This window comes from Patella vulgata, chromosome 9 (genome assembly GCF_932274485.2).
Source record: "Patella vulgata chromosome 9, xgPatVulg1.2, whole genome shotgun sequence".
Classification (NCBI taxonomy): Eukaryota; Metazoa; Mollusca; class Gastropoda; family Patellidae; genus Patella; species Patella vulgata.
In genome coordinates, this window is record NC_065887.2 from 32,657,246 (window position 1) to 32,677,926 (window position 20,681).

General features: G+C 34.5%; 2 protein-coding genes across 3 annotated transcripts; one reads left to right on the forward strand and one right to left on the reverse strand.

The window, feature by feature from the left end:
- Positions 1-130: 130 nt before the first annotated feature.
- LOC126832374 (uncharacterized) lies at positions 131-5,362 on the reverse strand. Its single transcript, XM_050563127.2, has 5 exons — positions 4,361-5,362; positions 2,671-3,256; positions 1,764-1,930; positions 1,363-1,580; positions 131-694 (listed from the first exon to the last, which is right to left on the reverse strand). Exons 1-5 carry the CDS (start codon positions 4,499-4,501, stop codon positions 508-510), a joined length of 1,299 nt encoding a protein of 432 aa, XP_050419084.1. The 5' UTR covers positions 4,502-5,362; the 3' UTR covers positions 131-507.
- Positions 5,363-13,260: 7,898 nt separating this feature from the next.
- On the forward strand, positions 13,261-18,812 carry LOC126807997 (aquaporin-12B). 2 transcript variants are annotated; one of them, XM_050533021.2, is made up of 3 exons: positions 13,261-14,008; positions 16,241-16,883; positions 18,484-18,812. In XM_050533021.2, the coding sequence occupies exons 1-3, from the start codon at positions 13,982-13,984 to the stop codon at positions 18,723-18,725; spliced, it is 912 nt and encodes a 303-aa protein (XP_050388978.1). In that variant the 5' UTR covers positions 13,261-13,981; the 3' UTR covers positions 18,726-18,812. The 2 variants fall into 2 exon arrangements, with proteins under 2 accessions (XP_050388978.1, XP_050388982.1); XM_050533025.2 differs by lacking the exon at positions 13,261-14,008 and adding an exon at positions 14,590-14,674 and having other exon boundaries at positions 18,484-18,811.
- The last annotated feature ends 1,869 nt before the right edge of the window (positions 18,813-20,681 follow it).

Consider the following 20,681-nt stretch of genomic DNA (forward strand, 5'->3'; position numbering starts at 1 on the left):
ACTATTGTGTATCAAGAGTTGGGTTACTCGCAAGTGCATGCTAGTCTTTCATTTACAGATATGGAATGATCTATATTGAATATCATGTTTTTATATTGTAGAATGTTGATGTCTAGATTATAAATATAGTAATTATATTACTGGTTTGTTTTGTCGTCCACAAAAGAAACAATTTGAATTGATTTAATACCACTTCCCTTGAAACAGTTGGCCACAGATCAAAATGATTTCCCCATTGACTTTAATGTTAATTCTCGTCTCTTAGACCGACTCTAACTTTTTCCCAAATTTTCGTTGGGTAGAACGCTTTCTACCACAGATGGAGCAACATGTGGCAACCTCTTGCTCAAAAGCACACATGAGGTTCAGGGAATAGAATAGTTTAGAGCGACTCAATGGTTATAATCGTTTGCAACGCAATTGCCTTATATAAATGTTAGAAAGTTGATTAGATTACAAAGTGTAAAAATCAAAAGAACAGAAACGAAATGAAATTGTAATCTAATTTTAAAAAGACTCGGCTATATCCAGATCTCTCAAAACTGTTTTTACGGCTGTCGAAAGTTGGTGCTCCATTGGAAGAAGATCTTCGTCTTTATATCGAAGTATTCTATTGAGACATTTATCCTCTGATATGTGTCGCCGACATTTTCTATAATGGTGAATTATTCCCGCGTTAAATGGAATCCTGTATCTGCAAAAATAGGAAAACATTAGACATATAAATATAAATAAATAAAACTGTTGTGTACATGTTGTGAACGAAAATCAGTAATGTGATTAAATCCCCGGCTTTCAATGCCATAAAAAGATGAAAAAAGAAAAGAATGTGGAATAACGTCTTGTTAATATATCACATACATGTTATCTTGAGACTATTTTTATTTTCTATGTTTTTTCGTTTCCGCCTACTCTTGTCTCCAAATATCTTGGAATAACATTATGGATTGTTATTGCATTGAGTAAAATAATGGAATCCTGAGTAAGTTTACATAATTTTAATTTTTTGCAGTGAGTAAAGAACGATCATTAAGTAGGTATGTTTTGTAGGCGAATATAGCGAGGCCATTACTGGAGCATATCGTCGGTGAAGCGTCAAAAGGGTGTATCTAAGAATTTCTAAAGATTAAGAAATAGAACCTTTTGCATTTCAAAATTTCCACAAATCAAGATACAACATTTGGACACATGATACCCAGAACAGTTCTAATTGGCGTAGAGATACACAGCTTAGACAGAAATGTGCATATTAACTGGGAGATTTTAAAAATGTAAAAAAGTGTATTTGACTAATTTCCCCGAGATACACCCTTTTGACACTTCACCGACGATATAGGGTAAATCGTATGCAGGTCTACTTACTTTTTGTAGGTGGGCAAAGGAAGCGCATCATGGGTCCATACAAAGCTGACTCGACCTGGTATATGAACACATTTAGGTCGATCATAAAGAGCCACGTCTCTATAAATATATCGCATAAAATGGAGACTGGAATTGACGTTACTTTCGTTCCAGTTCGACATAAAATTCTCTACACCAAAAGTAAAACTGGCTGCATTGCTGTATAAATTTGACCAGTACTGAAAAACAAAATCAAAAGTGCTCGTAGGTGTTGGAATCATTCAATATGGGACCAGCGTATACAATAAGCCTTTGGTTAATGATTTTTGGGACAAGTATTCCCGAGGAAACGTGCTATATGGTTATATTCTCCAAAGTATCGCATCAAAACCATAATGAAATATGAATGGTTTTACTGGTACCTTTAAAAGATGTGGTATATTTTTGTATTTGTTGGACGGTAATAAGATTTCATCAAAATCGATAATTCCCACAAACTGGTACCCAGACAATCTTTCTATACAATCATAAACAGCTACCTGTGCATCAGCTAGTAGAGGCAGTTTATACCGTATCTTTTTCTGTCTTTCTGTAATTGAAGAAAAAAGATTCAATATTGTTTGTCTTTTCTGTATTTGAAAAGAAAGACCGTATATGTTTATATCTTTCTGTAATTGAAAATGGTGGCCTACATTTTTCTGTCGATCTGTAATAGAAAATAAAGACAGTATATTTTCTATCTTTCTGTAATTGAAAATGAAGGCTTGTATTTTAATGTCGATCTATATTGGAAAAGGAAAGTCGTACATCTTTCTATCAACGTGTAAGTGAAAGGGAGACCGTATATAGATCTTTTTGTTATTAAAATGAAAGACCTGTTATTGTTCTACCGATCTGTAATGGAAAATGGAGAACGGTCGACTCTTGTCGCAGTCTTAGTATCATTCGATTTTCAACAGCCAACCGATCGTTTTACTGCCGGTTTATGAACCAAACTTGTCCATTTTCATCTGAATGACTTGACCTGCAGGAAGCATCCGTGAGATAAGTGACAATCAAGTTTGAACTATTTCGATTGTTCTTCATTGCCCATACTGGGATTTGAACCCGAGGTATGTTGCTGTGATTCAAGTGTGCTTACCTCACACACCCCATTCTTTCACAATCACCTTATCAGACGAATTTAGTTGCCCTTCTGCGTCCAGATTTATAATTCAATAAGACAATTAATTACAACGTTACAATATGGCGTATACATGTATTTGAGACATCAATTCACCACGACATCACAAATGATCACTTACATTAAAGCAGAGCTCAAAAACTTACCGCTTGTGCTTCCAGGAAAATCAATCGGCACAATTTCCAGAAAACCAGCTTGTTCATAATGTTTTAACACGTTTAAAGAATCCTTGTCAAAGTTTAAATTGTGGATTAAAAACTTCTTTACACCTAATATTCGATGAATTTCAAAGAACTCCACAATATGTTCTGGTTCAACAAACCCAAAAGCCACCTTAATGCAGAAAGCAGTATCTTCCCGGGAAATTTCCGGAAATACAACTGGGACGTTTTTCGAAGGAAGGATATCACAACTCGTTGCTGAGAAAAACACTTCAATGGGGTTAATAGATTTTGAAACAATGCAGCTGTACTGCCGAGCGTAGTAAGTCATCATTGGTAATCTGTAATAACTCTTCATTTGACTTCTGGTAGAGAAAACTTTTGCACTTCCGGAAGACGTAAAACAGCATGCGAAGTCCGTTACGTCAGAAGCATCCCATACGGCTATCCGAACATCCAGTATCTGGTCATCAGATGCTGGTACATCCACCACAGCAGAATAAACGAATAGATTTACTCCAGGTATTATAACAAATGAAGGGAGATAATCCTGTGTTTCGTCAAACCGAATCTAAAATGAACAAATCGATAAAATCAGTTTAAAATTTATTTATTCCGAGGTTCTAAATATACGCATCCCTGACTGAATCAATATAAGTAAAGTGAAAAGATATTTGTATTTATTTATTACTTTACGATACATTACGAATTAAACCGCTAAAATTGTATTTTGGGTTGAATTTAGAAACGTTTTCATGATTAAACACAGTATGCTTCAAGATGCATTGTGCCAAAGTTCATTCTGCATGTTGCAGGCCGTTTTTCTGACTTCAGATGTTATATAGCCGAGATATTAAGTGGATTAGACAGTGTCTGCTATATCTTTGTTAATCGTTAAAATGGAAAATCAAGACAACGTTTATTGTAGTAACAGTGTTACTTGAACATCGAAACTGTTCACGCTATTTTTGTCAAAACTTCAAACATTCACTTCAAACAGAATAAAACAAGTGGATTGAAATTTTCAATATATTAAATTTTTCATTATCTATTTTTAAACTTTTATTGCATTATGCATCTTTAATAAAACAATAAAGGCTGATAAACAATACCAGCACACATAATATGTGAATAAGGGAATCAGGTTTAGAATAGGACAGTGTTCCCTTAAGTGTGTTATCGCAAAATCAGGTATTGGTCTTCTGTAGATTTCAAACTTAAGATCAATACCCGATTTTGCGATAACGCACGGGAACTTTGTCCTATCCTAACCCTGATTCCTTTATTCACATATTTAGATAAGTTTTGTTCTCTATGTGGATTTCAAACTTAGAGAACAAACCTTATCTAAAATGTTAGCTTTCAATATCAATTGAGTAGGAATAAATTAATTTAGTAACATTTGGACAAACTCCACAGATGCAAAGTCATTTCATAGTACGCGGAATAGTTAGCATACTCAGCACCCAAACAGAACCAACCATTACCATGGAAAGAGACAGGTTATGTAGCTACAGACCCAGCAGTAGAGTGAAATATATATGTGATAAAAGAATATGCCTTTTGCCTTTCTATTTAGATGGGACGAGAAATCGAGGAGTGCGTGTCCGTTGAAATTCGAAACACCATTTGACCCCGTATTGCTCCTGTAATCATTAAATCGAAAGAAACTAACCTGAAATCTTGAGGTCAAATTATCCAAAATGACCAAACTTTTATAAATAACTGATCCAAACTCTTCTTCAAATTTCCGAAACCCTACAACCAACACAGTGAATGTGAAAGCTATTAACATCAACTTCATTTTAATTTTCATAGTTTTTCAGAATTTGGTATTTTGCCCAGATTATCACTACATTTAGTTATAGATAATGACGGATGTCATACATGGGGTAGGATTTGCTTAGTCTTTCTGGAACACCTGCTGTCATCTGAAGAAATTCCTTCTGTTGGCTTGTTTTCCAAAACTTAGGAACTTGACCCTATCTCCGTACTATAACGACAATAGTCCCCTATTTTCAACCCCGCTTTTATTAAAATCAAAAACACACTACGTAAAGTTCCATTGTTCCAATTAATATTTCGTTCCATACCAAAAAGCTAAAAAATAACACATAAATATTCAACTAAAGTCTGCTTTGTTTTTCGTCTAAACATTATATATAATTGGCACAACTAAAAATTCTGCGAATGCTCTAATATTTATAGAGAAGATATCGGTAAGATTAAACCATTAATATATGTTCCAGTCACAGTCTTCCATACAAATGTCCACCATACAAAATAAATTCCTTACGAAAATAGTACTTTTTTTTTAACGAAGAGTGAAAACGAATTCCAGATTATCACAAAAAATTAGAAACACACTACGTAAAGTTTCATTATTTCAATTAATATTTCGTTTCATACCAAAAAGCTAAAAAATAACACATGAATATTCAACTAAAGCCTGCTTTGTTTTTCGTCTAAACATTATATATAATTTGCACAACTAAAAATTCTGCGAATGCTCTGATATTTATAGAGAAGATATCGGTAAGATTAAACCATCAATATATGTTCCAGTTACAGTCTTCCATACAAATGTCCACCATACAAAATAAATTCCTTACGAAAATAGTACTTTTTTAAAACGAAAAGTGAATACGAATTCCAGATTATCAGCCAAAGAAAACAAAACAAATTTGCATTAAATCACATGATTAATATCTTGTTACACGTTTCAACTACCGGGATCAGTCTAATACTATAACTATTATATCTCTAAGATCAATAGCTACTTGAAGAAATATGTCATGATATTGAAACTGACCTCTTGTTTTCTTCGATCTTCATCGATTCGTATAAATTTATGCGTGTTTCATACCCTTTATTATACTTGTTTTCAGTCACAGGTGGCTGACTATTTTTAATATCAATTTGATAAATACACACTGTTAAATTTTAGGCGTATGTGGCCCGGACAGAACACTTGAAAATGATCGTATCCATCGTCTATCATGTGCAACAACGAACAGAATCTAAAACAAAATGTATATTCTTTTAATTTTTGATAAATTTTATAACCAAAGATCATCCGAACGTTTAAGATGGTCGCTGGTGTGCAATAATGTCGAAATGAAATGAAATGGGGTTTAACGCCCTTCTGTCCTGCTCCGAACTGGGCTAATGAAGACGGACTTACGCCATACAGTGTGCTATGAGCATTATTGTCTAATATTTTAGTGAAATATATTACATAATCAGCATTATTTTGATTGATTAATTTACACCGCGGACAAGTGGTTTACACCGAGTAAAATGGTTTTTCGTCTTTTGTTTTTTTATTTACCATAGTTTTCATTGCAAAACACTCGTTCATTGTATTGCAGGGTGAATCTACCACATGTGAGGTAAATTACTAGAAGAAATGTATAAATTTACGAATGGCAACATTTCATCTGAATTATGCACGAGGCTTTGGTGATTTTAATAATAGGTAACTGACTTTGAAACGCCTTGTTTTCATGGGATATGATGTCAGATTTTAAGTAAGTTTGTGTGCGCTACATAAACGAAAGGCAATTTTAAAAAGCAATCGATTTTGATTGGATTGCTATGCATTTATGACAAGGTTTATGTGCATTCTTTCACCACAAGAGTTCCACAAGATACTGTACTTAGAAAAATAAATACATTCCGCAAGATTTTTGACTTCAACTAATTTTCATAAAGTATTTTGGTTTGTGGTAATTTTCACCACAAGAGTTCCTCAAGATATCAAAACCTTCTCCTCAGACACACTATATGCCTGTGATTTTTTTTACTATGTCTAATATCTTGTGGAACTATTGTGGTAAAAAACACCACAGGCCAAAACATTCTAAGATAATTATTCTAAGTCGAAAATCTTGTGGAATGTGGTACAACACAGTCATATTGGGGATCTAAGAAGACATTTTTGAAAAAAATGATTGTTTTTTCTATGTCTAATATCTTGTGGAATTATTGTTTTAAAAAAACATCACAGAATCAAATCTGATGGATTATACTTACAAGATGATAGGATAAACTATCAATGTTCCAGCAAAATAAATAGAAAATTCCAAAAGCTGCTATGGACGACTAAACATTTGTGTAGAAATATCTTTCTTTGCCGTTCCCAAAATGTAGATAACAGATTTCTCATATGTTGAAACTGAATGGACCTGCGCATCCTTGGCAGCATTGTCGCCGATGTTTTTTTTTATAAACAATATTTTTATTCATGATTTCTCGATGGGATTGGGGAACAGGCTTAGCCTATGTAAAACCCCTTTCGCTATGTTGAACCTAGTCTAGCCAATCAAATCGATCTATTCAATCCTGCGAAAACATACCCAAACGGTATTTGACGTTGATGGATGTGACTATCGTCGAGCTATTCGGGGACTCAAATATATTCATAACTGTACAAGGTCAAATATGTAAGATTTAGATAAAGGGCTTGGCGTCCTTGCTATAATAGTTAAAAAAATTCAGTTAAATTACTTTATTTTGAGCTATATATTACGATAAAACGATGGTCAGTCCTTTTATTGAGTTAGCTGATTAGAGGCCGCGGTTACACTAATCCATTCAATGTCCCAGCCATCTGAGGTTTTAGATACTTAATTATGGGCCTCTTGAAGCCAGAAAAATACCTGCTTTAGACAGATTTAGCTCTTGTATAATTAATATAGATTAACGCTTATACGACCATACATAATCGAACATTTTGGTTTTATTTTAAAAACATTTTGGTCCAAAATTATTGATATCTATTCTAACTGCATGTTTCGACCATTCAAGACTGGTTTCTGTTGATTTTACACCGCCATCTTAGTGTGTCTTAGACAAATAAAGTAATATTAATTCTGCTATATTTTTCTTGCAGGTCAGCCCATTATATGTTGGAATGCTTATTACATTACAACTGCCGTTACAACAAGAACGAGTATCGAGATACTAGCAGCTGTTACTTCTCATGGATTGATGCTATGCGTATTTGTTTTTTTTAGCAAACTTATTGATCAACATTTACCGGATTGAAAAATTCATGTTAAATTTGTTTTAGAATTTGTAAACCATTTAGCGCATGTAATAGAGATTTGTATATATTTAGACTAGCGAGGCCTTATAAATCTGGGAGAACAATTATGCGTCAATTCCAGGATGTAATGGAATCAATGGTGAGTAAATGGTCTTACGTTAAAATTTAGTATGACATTCGGTGTATTGTACTTTTAGCAGGATCATTATACAGAATAACCTACAACAAAACGCCGGGAAAATGCGTTTTTTGGTCTTTCCTGTAGTCGTTTATGATTCAATACCAATCATGAAATGAAATAGGGTTTTAACTTTTTTTTATGCGCCAACTGAGCTAATGACGACGGGCATACACCGTGTATTCTTCCATCTATACTAATATTTGTGACTGTCGTTTGTTTATCCAATTGAACACGGATTTATAACGTGCTGCCAATGGTATATCATTCCTCCCTCTTGCATCATTGACCACGGGGAAACCATGTTGAAGAATTCCGACTAATTTTCTCTGTCAATACCGGGATGATCGAGCCAGGAACCTTCTGATTAGTGAAGAGATACACTGTCAAAAGTGAAAATGGACGTTTTGGAGTTTTGTCTTAATAATGAGTAATTTCTCCACCAATCCTCAGACATTCAGCAATTCATCGTGGCATGCTTCTAATCAACAGTCCAATCACGATTTGGGGCAATCTGACCCACCCCTCTTGCAGTGCCACGGTCAATTCTTGCAGTCTTGTCGGTTGACGTTGACGTTTACGTCGACGAACACGCCTCCCGATCAAATTAAAATAATACGTAACACAAACAAGCAAAGATACGCTAAACAGTAAATCCTATGCAAGCTAACATGGATAGGATAAACTAGCACGCGGTGGTTTTCATCAACCCTTCCTTGAAGTTTCAAATTTGACAATGAACCCCTATTATTACGTGTCGCACGTGCAGCTCAGTGGTTCCGTTGGGGCGATAAGTTCTTCATCTGTGAACATACTCTCAAAACATGTCAAGTGTCCATGACTATTTATCATATCACTTCCTGCATAGGTATTTGCATTTTAATATCCCCTACTTTTTTTGGGGAAGAGTATAATAGCTTAAAATACAGATGTGACGTCATCCTTTGATGTTGGCGTCCCATTATTTCCGATAATGTACGGGCAACTTGCCAATCGTACATTATGTATACTAGATGAAATATTGGACTCGCGTATTTCATTGAAAAGCACGTGTATTTTAAGTTGTTTTATGGTCTCGAGCTAATAATACACCAGTGCTTGTTTTAGTTATATTCTAGACATCACCAAATTCCGATACGTGTTTAGCATGAAGTGTTTCATGTTAGATTATTGGTATTTGTCATCGGGGTTTATCTACACGGGCGCATAATCTGTGTTTTCATTTTATTCAAATTTGGCCGGACAAAGGATTCAAGTTTGTTTCTATTAAAAACTTATGTTGGAAATTGATGACCTAAACATTAGGGATTGATCAATCATTAGGGATCTCTATAAATTGATAAAACTGACTGTTTTAGTTGATGGTGATTGTCAAAAGAATATAATTTCTATAACATTTGAACATAACCTTCAATTTAGCTCGTACTTCCACTTCAAATAATATGTACTGATAGTTTTATATTGAAAGATATGCTGTGTGATAAAGAGTTTGATCTTTTTTCGCGTGTGAATTATTACATTTATTGATTTATTCAGTCAGTCTATTAATGCGTCAGTGAAATTTGTTCATTTCAGAAATAATCATACGTGAACATGTTTAACTCTTTTTGAATATAATGGATAATTAATCATTTTAATGGCACCATTTAGAAATAATAGGAAAGATGGAATGTATGAAATTGAAATGAATTGGGGTTTAACGTCCTACTGCTCTGCTCCAACTTGGCTAATGAAGACGGGTGAATGTGTGTAGCTGGGTTTTTAAATAATAATATCATTATCACTATTAGCAGCAAATAACAGTATCTCGAGCTATTATGTTTATGCGCCCGTTCCAATGTTATTGCCACCTAGAAGCGGTTAATAATTACGAAATAAATCGGCTTATCATAAGGTGGTAAACGGCAACCCGTTTTTACCATTCGTTAAATTTATGATCTCTATCATATGGACATAAAATCCCACTTTCCAGAATATGCGTATCTTAAGGTATGATGCGTATTTTTGTGGCTCGGTTTTATTTTTGCGGAGTTATCTCGACTTCCCTGGATTTAGAGCTTCCGTGTGTGTGGTGGACCTATGATGGAGGTCATAGATTTACCGATCGGTAAAAATGCGTTGCCGTTTACAACTTGGGCCGATTTATTTCGTTATCATTAGCCCCTTCTAGACGGTAATAATGGTATATCTATCTTTTCTTATACAATATACCGACTAGATTAACCATAGCCGTCTAATTTGTTATGTTCCAAAATAAGGGATAGCAAGACTGACGACATTGTCATACATGGTGTGAATGGCGGGGTGTCTCTACGCGATAGGTGAGATTACAAAGATTAAACGACCATGACAGTTTGTTACGCTCCTGGTGGTTTAACGTCTGTTTCTATAATAGCGATATCGCAGACAAATATAATGATATATGACGGATGGAGTCGAAATGGCAGGCCTTATCATCTAAAGTGCGGGCGTTAGACCACAATTTGCATACAATCTAATTTGATTAAAATCACATCAAATGAAACTATTGTTATAATGTCTCGTTTGATGAAATTCCGCTGTTTATAATACAAATAACAACACGCCCTTTAATTAGGTTTGTATATTACATGCAGGTCACGTATTCACATGTATACAGAGAAAAGGGTGTGGCAGTTTCAGATGGTTCATGGTGTGTGATTACCGTTTGGCGCATGCGCAGTTGTAGGAGTCAACTCACACCGTTACAGTCGCGGTGGGCATTGACTCCTCGTGATAGGATTTCCCCTAAGATTTTCTTACGGTCAAATCAATATATAGACTATTATGTACCGATATTTACAGTATTACCACGAGAGGATGCAAATTGACGATCTTTATTATTATTATTTAGTATATATACCCGTCCACAATGCGAACATTCTTTCTTGTATTTTAATGTATGGGATGGTATAATAAATCTATATTTATGTTAAAGAAATCGGAATAAGAAATTCCATACTTTTATATTTGTGATAAATGAAGCCACGAAATATCAAAGGCCTTAATCTTCCTTTGGAGGTGAATTAATTGACAATTTTAAGCCAATCATCAATTTGTATGGTTTCTACTGATCGTACGTGTGTAGAGAACGACTAATCACTAAAAAAACAACGGGAACAAATCACGAACGATAGAAGTATCAATTTCAAGCCAATCAACTTAGATCCGTTGATCGTGTAACTACTCATCACTAAAAACAACAGCTAATCACGATAACAAGTATGTTTATTAATGACAAGTACATGATATACTTTTTCCTGTACTGACCAGGAACCAACTCGCACCGCAGGAAGTAGATATAGTTTCGTTGTTAAGGCAAACATCAGTTTTGGACATGCGTTCGTGCCCAGGAGAAAACACACACCAGGAGTCAACTCAAACTATCACAAAGGGTATTGCAACACCTCGTTTTGAATATAGTGATAATGTTTAGACAGATATATTAGCTTTTCCATCTTCCTGAACTTGCTCCCGAAACATTGAACAAGCAAAGAATGTATATGACTTAAAGATGCCTTCTTCTGGCGTACAAACAGCGTGATTTGCTGATATATTATATTTGGAACAAAAACACATTCAAACTAATTTATCTTTGAAAAGTGCATTTTAAAGCTTAATCCAAAGAAAACTACACCACACCACAAAAATCTGTGTTAGATGACCTAATCAATAGACTGAGCTAGATGACCTAATCAATAGACTGAGCTAGATGACCTAATCAATAGACTGAGCTAGATGACCTAATCAACTTCGCGGTACATTTCTTTAATTTCGGAGGGGGGGGGGGAGTGGATGGCCGAATGGTTAGCACGTGCGAGCTGTATCATAAGGCCTGTCATTGAGTCAGTCCCCAGTTGTTCGTGACAAGGAGTAGGGTGGTCTGTACATCCTCGTGGGTTTTCTCCGGGTCCCCCATACCTCCGACTGCTAAAGACCTCTACGCGCAAGCGAATTATTGAAATAAAAAATTAAAAACCATATGTTAGTCCCGAAATGACCCAGTTTGTGTCGAGTGGACGTCAAACTCTCTCTCTCTCTCTCTCTCTCTCTCTCTCTCTCTCTCTCTCTCTCTCTCTTAATATCGAGAAATAGTAATACATAAAAGTATGGGGTTCTAATGTAGGTTGTTACGTAAAACCCCAAACAACGTTAATTAATTTCCACAATTATAATTGTATTATAGTCAAATTCAAGTATGGTAGGAAAATTAAAATTCCAATTAAAGATGGCATGGAATTCGTGGATTATAAAAATATATATTATGCAATACTTTAAAACAATGTAACGATTAATGCCATTTCTCGTATCAATGAACTGTGATCGAACTATGACTAGCTGATCCTTAAAATCAAAATCGATCATGTATGAAAAGAAAATCAACTTATTTATTGATTGACGTACAACACAACAACCATTATTGAATCGAATTTAAGGTGAATTGGGTATAAACATAAAAATACTTTTATTTAATTTCAATCTAGACTTTGACATTTAGAATATGTCAAAACCCATATCATGTTAAATGTAAAACAATGAAAATCACAATTTTATTCAAATATTGGGGCACACCTTATATTTTAAGCCTTGCTGAAATAATACGTAAAGAAACCTGACCAGTTCAAATGTTTGCACGATTTAGCTATAAATGGTGTCGTACGTGGATGTATGCGCATACTTTCCTTTGCTTTTATATTGCATTTCATTGACAATCATTGTGTAATATCCAATATATAACGTAAATATAATAATGGCGGATATTTAACTGTTTTTTTCCGAGGCAGACAAGTAAAGCTTTGCCTACTGTTTCACTCATTCACGTAAAAGAACCATTACTCCTTTCCGTCGAGCCATTACCCCATTACTGTCCCTTCCTGAATAAATGATAAATAAGCAGCGGTTGTTTTAAAAGATTTGTAAAAAGTTAGGCATCTACTGCCTCGTGTTCGACAACCGCGCCGATAGTTTGAGTTGGATTACTAAATCATTTGATGTATTACATATAGTTATAGTTATACATAGCCCAGGGTTATTACTTTGATAAGATTGCAACGTTATTGTATCCAGGGGTAAGTAAAAATAGACATTATTTATCAATTATATACATTTGTCATGTGTCACGGCTATTACACGTAAAAGCACTTCGATAAAATTATATAACATGAAAATCATTTGTTAACAATACTGTTGCTAAGGAAGGGGTTCTTTTGATTGGGTATTAATATAATATCCTTATTAAAAGTTAGTCGAGATTAACTAGTGATCAACTTTTGTCAAAGATAAATCAATTGTAATACAGCCGTTAAGGGTTTAATCATAGGGGGTTTACCTATTTCGGACGACTGGATATGTTTTGTAAGCTTGGAAGTATCGAATCGAATTACATGTAGAGTGTAACGAAGTGATAATTATATTAATATTAGTAATAGTGAAGATTATACAGAGCAACGGAACTCGCTTAAAACCTACTTTCCATTAAATAGTATACATTCCATGTGACTGAACGAGGTAGTTGCCTACTGATGAACTTGATTAGTACGTCATAAAACTTGCCATAAATCTTGTATGATGGGATGTTATCATGCTGGAGCGATATTTATGTAGGCCCACACCGACAGAGGATTGAGGAGCTCGGTAGAGCATATAAATACATTTTGAGAGGAATGGAACGACGTACATTAGAATAAATCGTTTTGGATTTTAATTGGTTTCTAATTCAATTTGGTGTTCTAAAATTAAACCCACAATTGACTTTAACGTGGTCCGTCGATATTTCCATAGTTTGGTGTAGATTATATCATACTGCCTTTACCTAGTAGGCTTGTGTGAACTTCATGCTGGCTAACGTGTATAGAAATAAAGCTTCGAGTGGCTAACGGTCCATATAAGTGAAACACAAGTGACTGTGAAATATGTAACGTGTGGAATATATATAGCCTATACACACCACACTGTAGACGTGACATGAAAAAAATGTGTACGTGCGTAGCTATGAATTTTACTTGGAAAAGAAGGACAAGGTTGAAAGTGCAAAGTTCAAAGTATATATAATGGATAATAATCTAATATGCAAGACGGTTTGTTACTTTTTTTATCTTTAAATGTTTTTTTTAATTATTATTATTATTATTAAATCGAATTCTTTAACTTTGACAGAATAGCATGTGGTTCCATAATAACACTTAACAAATAAAAACACACGCATCTCGACGTACAATCAATCAACCTATCAATCCAATATGGAATATCGGTAGCCTATATCACCGGATCATGAAACTATTGCTACTTGAAAATAGGACTTGATACCTGAAAACGTTGTAGTTTGCTGGAAAATATGTCTTTGTGATATTGCGGATTGCTTCTATCGAAAAGTGTGTATTTACATTTAACGTGTAACCACCGCACGGATATATGAATTCCAGATGTCTCGAGAGAATCTGTTCTTTAGAACTAATAAGAGTAATTGCATGAGGTCTGTTATAAAAAAAATACTAATACTGACATCGACTTAATAAAAACACAATTATTGTATGAATTGTTTATTATCCCGAAAAATATGCCTTATCATATACAAATTCACCGACAGAATTTTAGTTAATACAATTTAAATCACGTTTCTCTGCCATGAAAATCTTGACAAAACTATATAAACAGAGTTACTTCCCTTAAACAAACAAGCTATGCAAATTAACGGAAACATGTACTAGTTTATTTTATATTCTTTATTTTTCGAACTAGGCAAGGTAGGATATATCCATATGTTTATTACAATTAATATGTACTTATTTGAATGATTGAGTGGGAATTAGATAGCCCGGTGTGACAAATGGTTGTTATTCGAAATAACAGCTGCTGGCGAAAAGACTGGCGGCTGGTATAGTCTTGATTACCCAGTAATATCGCGTCGGCTGCATTCTCTCACAAAATTGCAGTTTATGTGAATGAATTTTAAACGTGGATGTTGCCAATACGAAATGAAAGACCTTTAGAAACAGGGCCGGATATTAGGTTTATGAAAAGGGTGGGTGGAATCCAGTTTTGTTTTTTCTAGTGATTTTTCCGAGAAAACTCCCACATGTGCAGTTTAAGTTACATTTTTATTTCCGCACCAGGTGCATGTTCACGCAATATTTTTTTCACTGATGAGCGGAAATACCCAAAATTTCCGATAGAGATTTCAGAAAAGAACGACAGAAGAGCGGACCGAAATAAATAAATTTATTTCTGGCCGTTTAAAGCTTTTTTAAAAAATACAAATATACCCTTTACGTTTTACATACTAAAATATGTGCTGTGGTTGTATCTTCTGGAGTTTTATAACATTTTATAAATATAATGGAAATTCGGTAGCCTAATACCGGTCGAGCAAAGCCAATATATAAAAGACAAGTTTCCCAGGATATGTCTGCGTATCAACCTCGGTCGAAGCGGCGTTAAATCCCACGAACAAACGAAATTGGAATGCAATATGTTTTATAGGCCTGCGTATAAATGACCAGCGGAGCGAAGCGATGCGAAAATATTTTCAAAAAATAATAACTTCATGGTCATCTCCCAAAAAGTGCTTGTTTTGAGCTACACTTGTAATCACATCTGTAGTATGTTAACATCACAAATTATTTTCACTTTAAGCAAAATAATAAAACAATGGTCCATTTTATCTGTGGCTTAACTATATTATTTGTGGAACTAATCAAATATACTATATTATGATAATTAATTCTACTTTTACAATGTAGCGGGTTATAACTGTTACTGCTCAATTGAACTGTAGCGTGTGTAGCCGTGCTACATTTATAGAATATAAATGTTTAAATAAAAATGAGTTACATTACAATATATTAATGATTTATTTAGTTCCATATCTTGATAATTTTAGCAAGGTCCATAAATTTTTGAATTTCAGTAACTATGTGCATGATGTATAGTTTTACACACCACTCTTGTTTTGTAATGGCCATATAATTTGAATAGCTATGTAAAATGTATCACATTGTTCATTCATATTCATTAGTAATTTTTTCAAGAAATTTTAGAAGTTCGGTAACGATGTATAATGTTACATCCGAATATAATTTTGTATAGCTGTGTAAAATTTATTACAACGTGCAAATACATATTCATTCAAACTTTATTACAATATTCAAATACATATTCATTCCTAATATTCTCTATTAAATTTATAATTGGTCTAAAGACTAAGTTTTGTATCCTTTTTAAAATTTATTTATTACAATGTTTAAACGTACGTTTTGAATCACCGAAATAATTGATTTAAATTTTTTTTTGTTTTTTTGTTTTTTTTTTAGATGAAGTGGCAGGAGATTATAGGAATTGGTATCAAACCAGACCCACCAGTTAAAGAATTAGTCCCCGGTTTTATCGCTGCCATATTGTTTTACTTTCTATCATTTATTGTCTGTTACTTGGCGTTTCGTATCTCCAGAATCATCTTCCCGAAATCCATCCATTCAGTGACCACGGAATTCTTTAAGACAATGTTAATCTGTACATATCCGTACGGACACGGACAAATCCGACAATTATACGGATCCATCGGATACTTTCTTACAGTGGTCCCGCTAGCTTTTTTCACCATTGCTGCGTTTCCTGATGGACACGGCTCGCCATTGACAACATTTTTAGAATTTTTAAAAGGGCGGGTTTCATTTTACTCGCTGGTGTTTCGTAGCTTTGTCCAGACTCTCGGTGCCTTCACGTCTTATAAACTCGCCATGTTTGTGTGGTCATTGAGGATCCATTCGTTTCATACGAGTCAATTTAATTCCACGGCATGTTCATCAGATCTGAAAGTGTCCCTGGAAGTGGGATTTGTTTTAGAACTGCTCTGTGTCGCTTTTGACACGTGGTTGAATTTCCAGAAACTTTCTAGGTTTCCTGTGGTGGATTCTGTGCTGAAAATATCTAACTGTGCACTAATGGTTTGTTTAGGTAAGGGTCGTGAATACTTTTCTCTGTTAACAAATTTATTTAATCTACTCTATAATTTAGATAGAAACAAATGAAGTGAAATGGGGTTTAACGCCCCACTGTTCTGCCCCGACTTGGCTAATGAAGACGGGCACACGCCTTACAGTGTGCTATGAAGGACATTTTGCCCGGACAGCGACACTACGGCCTACTCTTATATCGAATTCCAACTGCCAAGGGATCTTTTACGTGCACGCAATGTGTACACGGGACCTCGGGTTTTCGTCCCATCTGAACGACTAGACAGCTGTCCCTAGCAGGCTCTCCGTCCTGCACCACTGACAAGGGGGAAACCACGCCGGAAAATCCCGATGAACTATCTCGGCCAACACCGGGAGCGAACCCGAGACCTCCAGGCTAGCGAGCCAGCGTCTTTTTCACTTGGCCACTTTGGCTCCCAGATAGGAACAAAATTAAATATAGATATGTTATTTTATTGGAATAACATGACGAGGTGTAGTAAAGGGTTTTACAGTCTTGGTAACACAATACTTCAGTCATTTTGAGACTGACATTGGACAATTTTCTGTGGTTACGTAATACGGACATCTGCGTTTTCGCAAAATCGTCTTCTAATTCCATTTATCAAGGATTCTTTTACGTGCAAGACGTGTACATGGTTATCCCCGGTTTTTCATCGCACCCGAACGACTAAGCACAATCTCCTTCTAAGCCTTACAGTCATCGCTGGCAAGTTAGAACAAGTTAGAGAAATTCTAGTTTTAAAAAACTTATTTGTTTATATCTTTTGGAATATTCCAAAGTAATAATTCTATTTTCGATGTACTAAAATCGGTATTATTTCAGTAACGTACCTCTACCAGTTCCCATGATCGTAGAGACTTGAAATTTTCAGGGGGTATTCATGGGGCCTAGCGATGACCCCACACCAAATTTCAGCCGAATCTGTCAATAACGAACACAGGAACTGGTAGAGGTACCTTACTGAAATAGTACCCTAAAATCCACATATTTATTCTATGATGAACTGAATAGTGGTTGGGCATAAGAGTTTGTGCCAAGTATAGGTGTCAGAACTTCAAAAGTAGGATTTCCCTCCATTGAAAGCTGGACAGAATGGAACTTGGTGGCCCCTGTACTCATTTCCAACCGGAAAAAAACCCGGTTCGCAACGTCTAAAATTTATGTCAAATGTTAATTTGATATTTAGAATAAGATCAGCTGGTGATTATATTGACTACACGGAGGTTCAATGGATTAATTCGATCGGCTTTCATAACGACTAGCAGTATATTGTATGGTCTTAGATTGCAATGGAATTATGGGATGATCTGGGCATACCCGACAAATTGCGCTTTTAAAATACTCAAGTGCCTTAATAATCTGATGAATAAAATTGTGATTATATACATGCACAAAACACAAACGTGTGTTCCCTATATGAACTCCTTAAATGGGAAGTGGCACAGGGTGTTCTATAAAGATGCATAGGTATATTTACGATAAAAGATACAGCCTTCCCACTCATGCCGAATTCCATTATTATTTTCTAATCATTCAGTAAACATTTCGATATAAAAACCGCGGTTTTATTTTTCAGGTGTCCATTTAACGGGGATGTATCTTCATCCGGCTATGGCGTCCGGACTATCTTTCTTCTGTAACGGAACGTCAGCTTTAGATCATATCCTAGTCTACTGGATCAGCTCCTTCCTAGGTTGCTACCTTGGTAACGTCATACATGTCAAGGTCACAAGTTCAAAGTTTGAGACAAACAAATCAAATGGAAGCTCACATGAAATAGTTGCACAAACTGGTGGTATATCAAAGAAGACGAATTAAATATATTGTGTAAAATGCTTGAAATACAAATACGGCGTTCATATTGATATAACTTTTTTTATAGATAAAAAGCTTCACCAGCAATTTTATGAGTGTTAACTTACTTTCTAAGAATGGTGTTTTATGATATATACATATATAATATATATATATCATAAAACACCATATAAATATATTTTATATATATATTATATTCTTCACTTGTAAGGGAGAATTTGTTGATTATGTATTTCTATATATATATGTTTTTAATCGGTTTTAAATCCATAGCATGGACCAAATAAATTTGTCATTTATTTGTAAATTATGATATTATAAACATTTTGGCCCATTTGTTGTCACATGTTTATAATGGTTTTATTGATTTTACAAACCACATTTAAAATAATCAATTTGTTATTGTTGACACCAAATATATATGTTATTGCCTGTTTAATTTGGTTATTCTTTTCTTAATGTTTTCAAAGATCTTATATTTTCTACAATTTTGATATTTAAATTGGAATGTTTCTTATAGGTTAATTATTTGCCATTCCATAAAGTCCCGATGCGCCATTTAAATCAATAGTAACCACTTTTAAACTACAATATTTGGAAAGATAAATCTCTAATATGAATATCAGTCCAAGTATGGTTCAATTCCGTTCAGTATTTACAAAGATATGTTCAATTAAAATTTCATCTATGCTGCTCACTATGCAAATAAGACCGCCGCCATTTTGTTGTCCGCGACCTTTTAATGGCAGGCCCTTAACCCGATTTAATCCAAGCCGGTACAGTATCTAGCTCTGGCATTTTAAATTTGTTTTTCTTAATGACATGTTAGATAATCAATCTAAGTACATATTTGAATAATGTGATATTTGAGCGACTAATGTCATTGACTGACGCATCGTTACTTTAATCACCTTATATTTTAAATGTCTGTTCATTGACTACTTTTCTGTTATTCTATTTGTTAAGTATACACGAATTCCACAATCTCCTTATATATTATATTGTCGTGTATTGTCTATAATCATAATAGCACCATTATTGCCTTATCACATCCAAAGCTTGTTCATGTTGTCCCCGACTTTCATAAAAATATAATTTGAACATCCCCAATGCAATAGTCAAAGTGCATCAGTTCATCTCAAATCAAAATGATTTTTACCGACCGACCAAGACCTTCAAAGCGCTAACGCCTCTTTAAACTCGGAGTCGTGCTTGCCAACATATTTTTGTCATATTCTAGTAATTCGTCTATCGGTTTCATATATCCCCCCCCCCCCCCGGAGTCATACTGTCTTAGAAAGTTATATTCTAAGGATACAGCTTCCGCCTGGGAATAAACACGGTGAGCTTGATTACTTAATTATAATAGCCAATTGAAGATTATTTAAGGCCTACGAGCCTATTCATGACCATTGACTGTATAACTGTGTATCAACTAAAACTATACCCATCAAAAATGAATTGAATATGTTGATTCGAAGTTGCTTGATCTCAAACCCCGATCCTGATCGCCTAGAAAGAAACGGCCATTTTGAAATCGATGGGTACCGGCCTTTCTAACTGATAAATAGTTGGACGTAATATTCAAGTACCAGTGTATCCATAATACAATGTTTACATTTTGTCATGCATACTGTAATAGTAATGATTGAATATTATGTTCCTTAGGGGTTAATTATACTACCTAGTTCAACTCAAAAAAAGTATAGATTCAATTATAGACTGAAAATGATTAGTATGATCACAATAAATAAAATAAGAAATCCTATAATCTCATTTCGTTTCGTTTATTTATTTCTGAATATTACACTACACTGTAGTACAACGTACAAGAGGTAAAACAAAACAAAACGTAATTTATTTCTGATTTAATCATATTGAATTAAATTATATATTACCATGCCATATATAATTCCACTTGACGTCATTTGTAAATAAAAACATTAAAGCAAAGAAAAT